The 9,153-nt window shown below is 39.4% G+C and overlaps 1 protein-coding gene across 1 annotated transcript; it reads right to left on the bottom strand.

The window, feature by feature from the left end:
- Positions 1 to 247: 247 nt before the first annotated feature.
- Positions 248 to 2,977, bottom strand: LOC135933780 (alpha-2-macroglobulin). Its single transcript, XM_065471954.1, has 9 exons — positions 2,892 to 2,977; positions 2,569 to 2,752; positions 2,129 to 2,285; positions 1,837 to 1,889; positions 1,500 to 1,520; positions 1,076 to 1,241; positions 916 to 1,000; positions 668 to 830; positions 248 to 262 (listed from the first exon to the last, which is right to left on the bottom strand). Exons 1-9 carry the CDS (start codon positions 2,975 to 2,977, stop codon positions 248 to 250), a joined length of 930 nt encoding a protein of 309 aa, XP_065328026.1.
- Between the last annotated feature and the right edge of the window lie 6,176 nt (positions 2,978 to 9,153).

The raw sequence follows: 9,153 nt of genomic DNA, 5'->3' as shown, positions 1-9,153 counted from the left end.
GCTGGGTTAGGGTTAAAGTAATGACTGATAATATCTAAACACTACTGGTCTGTGCACACTTACAAGGACTGGTTTGACAAATGACTCGTTGAAATTTGCTGCTTTTTCTTTCAGTGAGTTTGAGTTTTGCTTTGGGCTGTTGCCGTGAAGTCAAACAATTCAAAAAGGTCAAAACAAAAAATGTTATTAATATTTTTACAAGGTTTTCAGAGATTAAAACATTTTAATTTGAAATGTGACCGACAATTTAAGAGAGTTCCCTCTGAAACACGGAAATACTGAAGAAGGCACAAAATACTCGGATACTTGTAGTCTGAGAGTGAGTTGTAGCTTTGCGGGGATACTCCAGTTTACGTTTTGTAACATTGTAGTGGTTGTATAAATTATGCATATAGTGACTGTGTAGTGCAGGAGTTTACACATTCCCAACAAGAAAATGTTCCTGGTTTGCTTCCAGGAGGAGACATGCATCTCTTTGGGATCGTGCCAGGAAAGGGCCTTTGAAACATTACTCAACTAAATCAAACGTTTGTGAATAAGGGAGCAGTTGTAATTCCTGCCTAATTTATTTTAATCGCACAAACAAACTTGAGCAGAAATTTGTAATAAAGAAGAAAACACCCTCTATGCGAACTTTGTTTCTGCGGTGATGAGACTGAACCTGTACCTGCTTCGTCTCTGAGTGACACACAGGATTTGTGTCATCATGTGAATTACTCTCATCAATGTGCGCTGCAACTCTGATTAGAGGGGAACCATGAAAATGTCCCAGAGGAGGTCGGCACACACCTACAGTGACCCTTCCTGGCACCGGCTGCTTAAATGTGTACCTGTTAAAATTAAAAATAAATACATAAATAAAACAAATAAGAATAAAATCTAGTAGACATCTGTCAACAAAGAAATTTGACTTACTTTGAACATACTTGAGCCTCAAAGCTCTCATCTCCAACACTCACTTCGTCAGGCACTTTTATAGTTACATCGAATTTGGGCAAAACTGGGGACAAAGTGTCCGTGTCAGTGTTTAAGCTTCACTGCAAATGGGAATAGTGTAACAATAAGCCCAACTTACCATACTTCTCCACTGTGAAAGTGTAATATACTTTGGATTCACCCATGGTCACAGTGATTTTGTATATTCCCTCACGGGCCTCAGAACTCAAGAAGTACGAAAGCTGCAGTATTTTGTTATCTGAATTTGTCTTGAGCCACTGGCCGATCCTGTTCCCGCTCGGATCCTGTTACATGCAAAATGAAAGAATATAACTAATAACCAAATGCGTGGGTCAAAGAATTATCACTTCTGTCAATTTGACTTTGAAAGGTGTTAATCATATGTATATATTATATGTATTCACACATTAAACTCTTTAAATTAATGCCATCATTTGTTAATAACAACAACAATAATAAAAACATGAATAAAATAAACATAGTACTATGACTTGTGTGTTCATATTGTTTATTTTTTTTTAAATGCACTACTGTGTTCTTACCTCCAGTTCGATGATGTCATACTGCAACAAAGGAAGGGAAAAAAGTTAGGTCAAAGAGCACAATGGTTTCATGTCATCTTGATCATGCAGTGTTACAGTTATTAGACTTTTTGTGAGTGCACCACACTTTAAAATGATAGCAGCTTCAGATGAATTCAGATGAAGATTTATGTAAGCTACATAATGACAGCTGGGAGGCAGAAACCGCCTCTTAAGACTTCACTGGATAAGTAATCCAAAATTCATGGAAGTAACTCATTTTTAAGGGCACCCCCGGGCATTTATTCAAATACATAAGCTGTCCGTAAATGGGACCTAACAAAGTTTAAACACTCACCAGTTTACTAGCAGGTCTCAGCTTGGAGTCCAGTGTGACAACTCTGAAATGCACTTCAAGACATATCCAAAGAGACTGCGTGAAAAATGATCTCTAGCAGTGTCACAAACCCTAAAGCCTAAAGCTCATTATATTAATTATTAATTATATTATATTCCCACTAATGAACCTCTGGGCATCTAATGGCTTCTCTGAGTTTAAAACTGTTGATGTTTGGGGATACATTATTTATACTTCCATATCATGCTTGTGCTGCACTGTTGGGATAGATAGCATGATTGCTCATTTTTACCTTGTTGTCTGGGGAGGTAGATGGGTTTATCTGTTTGGACGAACGTCTGCGGTTTGTAGGCTCTGATCAGGACTTTTCTGACTTCTTCTGACTGAAACCCGCTTCCTTCAACTTTCACCTGAAAATCCATCACCTCTTCATTTGTCACAACAGGAACCTGGAAGCACAGGATATTTGTTTGGCTATATGTTTTAGCCAGTTGCTAACTGGGCACATGTTTCGAAACTAACTTGGACCTCACACATTTTGCTCTCCAGCTTTTCTGTTAAAGTCATTTTCATGTGGATGATCAAAAGAGAGAAAAATTCTTTCAAAAACAAACGGGCTAGATATAAAACCTGGACCGACTGCAAATTGATGCTAGGAATTTAAAGAAAGTTTCTTATAATCTGGAATGCTTGGAATGTTTTCCCAAAAAATGCTTCTTTTGGGAAGCTCACCGAAAAAGCAATGCAGGTATGAACATCTTGAATGCACGTGTGCAGTGACATTAGGGTTGCGCTCTTCGCTGTTGATTTCAGGGTGACATTCACAACCACGGGCTCAGTGAGCTCCAGAACGCTGACACAGAATTTGGTCTCAGCTCCAGACTCAAGAACTGCAGGAACTGCCACCAGATATTGCCTGCAGACACAGAGATACACACATACAGCAGTTACCTCTATGGATGTGAAAAAGAAAACATCTCAAATCAGAATTCATGTGCACCAGTTACAAATTTCACAGGACATAAAAAAAGAATCGATCATAGAGGCAAACTTACGGTCCAGGTCCTGCTTGACCCACATGTGCCCAGCTGACAAAGGCGCACAGCGCCCATGTCCAACTCAGAGTCCCAGGTTGACCCATAACTGACTATGATGCTCCTCAGAGTCAGCGTCTGTTAAATAGCTGCCGATGCAGAGGCCCAGCCCAGCTTCAGCCACACCACAGACAGCACACACCTTTGTTCCCCGCCCAGTTTGAGTTCCAGGAAAATGAAAAGTAAATAATTTACAGATTTCATACTGGTTGACGTGTGCCTCCAACTTTCAGTGGTTTAAATAGAGTTTTTAACTTTTTCATTTGTGCCTTATAAAAGAACTGAAAGAGATCCAGGAGACTGTTTTCTCTGTTTACCCTCTATCATAATTTATATCATACATTACCATAATGATAACTAAGTGATTTGTATATATCATATTTGTATATATTAGAGCTATTTCATACATTTGTAAAATCTGTAACATATTTATAATAATAATACATTTTATTTGAAAGCGCCTTTCAAGACACCCAAGGACAATTTACAATAGAATAGAACACATAATAGAACAATAACAAAATGAAGAACAATAAAAACAAAAGCACAAGATAGAATAAACAAACAATAGGTTCACAGTGAATATGCAGATTTGAATAGATGGGTTTTGAGTGGGGATATTGTATTGTTTACATAGTTTAGTCTGTTACTGTTACTGTCCTGGAGCAACTGTAACCCACGTAATTTCCTTAGGGATTAAAAAAGTATTCTGATTGTGACCTGGCTCAGAAATACAGGTTTACCACGGAGTTTACCTGACAGACCACTGTCACTACATCTATTTTTAGATAGATGAGTGATGATTATCTGCACAAAGACAAGAGGAAAGAAAGCCAAAGAAAGAGACGCTTTTCCACTTAAGCACTCAAAGCATGCGTCATTCACCCGTTCATATGAGCACTTTTTTCTACACCTGAGTGTTTTCTGTTTAGCATTCACACGCATTCACACTCTCAGCCATGCGAACTGGAGACTGGAGCAGCCAGAGATTGAACCGTCAACCTATTTTAAAAGATACAATTCTTAAATGCATTAATGTGTATGCATTCTCATTTAAAAAAAGAATGGAATTACACAAATAGTCATTGGATTGAATAATTTTCTGCTCATTGATCCAATCTAAACACAGGGACGTTCCCTGGATGTCTGGCCTAAACAGAAGACTTTGGGCTTTAATCGATGGGACAGTCTTAAGCAATGCTGCAAATGCAGCAGATCAAATTTTCTCAGAAGTGAGTCTGAAGAAAGGATTTGCAGTTATCCCTCCATCATCATCGCCCTTGGAGTTGTCTGATAAATTCACATAAGCTGTGCAGAGTGCACAAGAAGAAGATACCAGAACGTCAGAGGAACCAAAACAAGAGTGTGACAACAACAAGGACACTGCTGGAGTTTGGCAAAAATAATGATCTACTTCATTCCCCTTAAATGTCAGCCGCTAAATAATAATTGTGAGCAGATAAGAATGGAGCTCAGCAGCCATCATTATCAATCTCCAAGGCTAAGCATGGGCTGTCTGACAGGGCGAGCCACGTGGAGGCACCAGTGTCTGGCCCTTTTAGTGAGACACAACAACAACATCAGAGCCCAGTTTCCTTGACTCTGTGTCAGCATCTCTGCCTGGTCATCTGAGGCTGGCTCAGAATATGCAGGCTGCTGTCAGCTCCCTTTCAACTCCAGGTGTGATTTCAAGGGTCTAGTTCCCAAACCACCTACTTCACTTCCAGCTTCACTCCTGACATTCTCATCACTACGTACAGCAGCAATAAAAGAGACAAAGACACTCCCTGAAGGCATTCAGAGAGCTGGCCTACAGAAACAGTCAGTGGTGCCAAGGGGGTGGGAGGTGCAGGATCACAGGGGATAAGCTCACCTTGACATTAATTCATTGAACAAAACAAGATTTTTAAAGTGACACAGGAGAGAAGAAAAATAACTTTGTGAGATCTAATTTATCATCAGCAATGATCCTAAACCTAGTCCAAAGCCCTTAAACCAACGTCTTTAAGAAAATCAAACAGGACTTTATTTTACCTTCTTTCTATTTGTTTAGAAGAAAAACCTATAGCTTTGCATAAGTTAGTTTTTTTTAAACGTCCATAGTTTCTGATAGCATAGAGTTTGTTATAATTTTACTCCAATGCAAAACTTCTGAAGCCGTCTTATAAAGCACTATGCAAGAGTTTCTTATTTTCTTTTAGAAGATTGCTGGCGTGCTTACTCATTTTAAAGAGGAACCATTCTGTTTGCTGCCATTTCTGCATTATAACTGCTGGGCTCTGTTTGCATTATTTATTTTTCTTGCCTTGGTGCAGCCCTGCAGTTCAAACTGCCTGTGAAACAAGCTGTTTTAGCTCTGATCACCTTTAGGTCAGCTTTCTTCAGATTGGTTGGCCCACAAAAACAAAAAGTCTGTAAAATCTTACAGCCAGAGACGTCTCTATGAAACGACCACATTAGCAGTCTGTGCTCTCACTGACATAATTCAGAGACAAGAGCAGTCAGAATTCAAAGAATTTGCAATACAGATGAATTTACATACATAAATAATACATAAAACCCCCCAAATAGAAATTAAGCTTTGTATCATCTTTGGCACACTAATGCCAACATTCATCACAGGAAAGATCTTTACAACTACAACTATCATAGTGGCAGATGTCTTCCTCGTTTTACTTTATATGAGCGTCACCATATAGGAACATAGCATTGTCAGTAACATAGCTGCACATGAAATAATAAATTAAATAATCACTGAAGACAAACACGATCAAAGAGGAAATCAATCCTTTAACCTTCACTGAACTCACATAAAGTGACAGGCAGGACTACGCTACACTTCAGAGCCATGCAGCATTATATATTTCTGAATGAAAGTGTGCTGGCTTGCTTTGTGCCTGAATTTCTGGCCTCTCTACACTGGCTTCCAATTCCAATAGGATCCATTGTAAAATCCTTTTACTGGTTTTTAAATCACTAAAAGGTCTGGCACCTGTATATTTGTCCGATTTGCTGAAGCCCCATGTCCCCCCTCGTTCACTCTGGTCAGCTGAGCAGCTGTTCTGAAATCACGGCTGAAACTGAGACTGAGCGTTCTCTGTTGTTGCTCCGAAGCTTTGGATGATCTTCCTCTTCACATTAAGCCGTCTACATCAGTGGTGGTTTTTAAATCCAGATTAAAAACATATTTTTATCCACTGGCCTTTGACTCAGTGGGTAACTGACAATTTTACTTATGTTTTATTGTTATTATTATTGTTATTTGTTTATTGTATTTATTCTTATTGTACCTCTTATATTTATGTTGTTCAGCACTTTGGTCAGCCATGTGTTGTTTTTAAAGTGCTAAATAAATAAACTATGCTATGCTATGGATTTATCGTTTTCCTGTCTGTATCCAAAGGTTGATTCTGTTCATCTGGACGTTTTCAGTGGGAGAAACGTTTCATCATCATCCAGGTGACGTCTTCAGTCTCAGCTGACTGCAGGTTTCCAACCTTATAAACAGGATATTTGCATAATGACTGAAACCAGCCCACTGAAGGAACAATGGGCTGGGAGGTCAGCTCCTTCATCATAATTATGCAAATTCTCATGACCACTGATCAACAACCATGAGTACCATTCACAGAGGGTCCCACTGAAAACGTCCAGATGAGCAGAATCAACTTTTTGAGTTTTACTTACCTGGATGATTGGGAATGCATCAAGACGTTTCCTGTCTGTGAATAAAGATTCTGTTGATGCAGTAAGGCACACACTGGTATATAATCATTTCATTTATTGCAGGGGAGTAATATACATGCTGTGTGTGTCCAAGTGTTTGGTTTACAGGTCCCCAGAACACTGAACATGTACGTGTGTAACTTGGACTGACTTTATTTTACTGTATCTAAGTGAAAAAGTGTCCATGACCGGATCCTTTGTTAAAAATTGTTTACGCAAACTGTGGCACACTATGTACGAGCCCAATCTCAGCTTTCTCGGTCAAGCTGTGCACCTCCATTGCCATCAAGATCTTGGCCTTGGCTGATAAGTTCTTTAAAAAAAATTATTTTTGTCAACCCTGGACTGTCTACCTGTTCAGGCTGTACAGCACCTCTGTCAGCTGGGATAAGTTCTGATAAGCTCGGCCCTGAACTGGAGACGAGGCTGGATGGAAACTCAGATCTGTGAGTGTAAGAGGAAACAACCAAACACCGATGCTCTGTTTGAGCAGCAGCTTCCAAAGACTTGAAGTGTAAGTGTAAGCAATGCTAAAGCAGTCTGTCAAACAACCGAGTAAAGGGTGAAGAGCAAAAGAGTAGGATTCAAATACAAACTTGAAATGACATTGTTCTCCTCGTCGAACTTCTCTGTAGGCCGTCAGTTTTAGCACTATGGTGAGCTGCTTCTTTCTAACAGGTGTTTAAAGTTTGAAAAGTCTAAATTTGGGCCTGAGCCATAATTTTTCAGCCAACTAAGTAGTTTTGGTACCTGAACCAAACGGAAGAGAAAGCAAAAATATAATAAAATTAATGTATGTACGTCATATAAGTCATATATGATCTCACACTTTGAGAAATAGAAATAAGGAGAATAGGGCTATAGTAAGGGCGCCTTTCTTTCTTAACAACTACAATCTACACAAAATACTCCCAGGGCAAATTCTTGGGCCTCAAAATAAATATGTTTATATTTTGACAGCCAAAATGGTACATATATGTTCCCTTTCAACAGAGGGGACACATTTTGCACAGTTTCTTCTCAATTTGCAGAAGCAGAAACATTCCTTTGAGTGTCATTAGTTAAATAGATAAAGCTTTGATTATGCATATATTATCGACTATGAACAAAGTTTAATAAAAATGGTCAAGGTCTTAATCATAACTGCACTTTGCTGGATGTGAATGAGCAGTGAATCAGTCAAATGCTGATTGGTTGAAAAGTGGGCCAGAACAGGGAGGGGAGTGAGAGCTGAGTTCATGAAAAGGAGAAGAGTGAAAAGTGATCTCTGCTGGTAGATGCAGACTGCCTTTGCACAAACGTCACTCGAGATCATGCTGGATTTAGTCATCATTTATTTGAAAAACTCTCTGAAATACAGTAGAAGATCACATTGTGTGCTTCAGTAGTGATTCTGTGTACAGTACACACTACTACAGTACAGTAAAAAGAAACTATACACGCAGGAGGTCCATAAATGTTTGGACAAAGACATCTTTTTTTCTAATTTTGGTTCTGTGCATCACCACAGTGCCAAACTTCCTGTTTCCACTCACAATGAATTTAAAATTAAACGACTCAGATGCAGCTGAAGTGCAGACTTTCAGCTTTAATTCAGTGGGCTGAACAAAAAGATTGCATTCTTAATATAATCCCTTCATTTCAGGGGCTCAAAAGTAATTGGACAAATGAAATAACTGTAAAATAAAATGTTAATTTCTAATACTTGGTGGAAACCCCTTCAGCAGCCTGAATGAACTCGTGGACATCACCAGATGCTGTTCCTCCTTTTTAATGCTCTGCCGCGCCTTTACTGCAGCGGCTTTCAGTTGCAAGTTTAGTCTTCATCAAGTAAAATGAATGTTCAACTGGGCTGATATCAGGGACTGACTTGACCATTCAAGAAAATTCGTCTTTGTTTGACTGTGTGTTTTTAAACCGCCATCCAATCAATGTGACTGCATGTAGCTGGATGTGAGCAGACAGTCTGTCTCTGAACACCTCAGAATTCACTCGCCTGCTTCTGTCCTGTGTCACATCATCAGTAAACATTAGTTTACCAGGGCGCCAGTGAGCCGATAATGGCGTAAGACGCGTTGGACTGCGCTCCCGCCTGGCTAGCTTATAGTTTAACAATTTCAAGCACCTTTCAAAAGCTTATTTAAACCGTCACTCCTCATTACACATGTGACCAATGGAACAAAACGGACCAGTGGTTGCAACTGAAATGGCGTCTAATTGGCAATTCTGTTCTAGACATGTGAAGCTAGAGACACCAGCAACCATAGTCAAGTGTCTTCCTGTGGCCAGAGCAGGCGACACTGAGGGAAATTTAAAACTGCTGGCTAAGGGTAAACGCAAATTCAGTAAAATCATAACTCATGTCGGCAGTAATGACACCCGGTTACGCCGATCAGAGGTCACTAAAATCAATTTTTTTTTTTTTTCTTTTTAAACCTGTCCCGTTTGGTTCTTTTGCCATCAGAATTATTGTCTAAAGGCGAAGAAAGATGCCCAA

This window comes from Pelmatolapia mariae, linkage group LG14 (genome assembly GCF_036321145.2).
Source record: "Pelmatolapia mariae isolate MD_Pm_ZW linkage group LG14, Pm_UMD_F_2, whole genome shotgun sequence".
NCBI classification, from domain to species: Eukaryota; Metazoa; Chordata; class Actinopteri; order Cichliformes; family Cichlidae; genus Pelmatolapia; species Pelmatolapia mariae.
The sequence above is the reverse complement of the archived record's forward strand: the minus strand, read 5'-3'. Positions and strand labels throughout refer to the sequence as shown.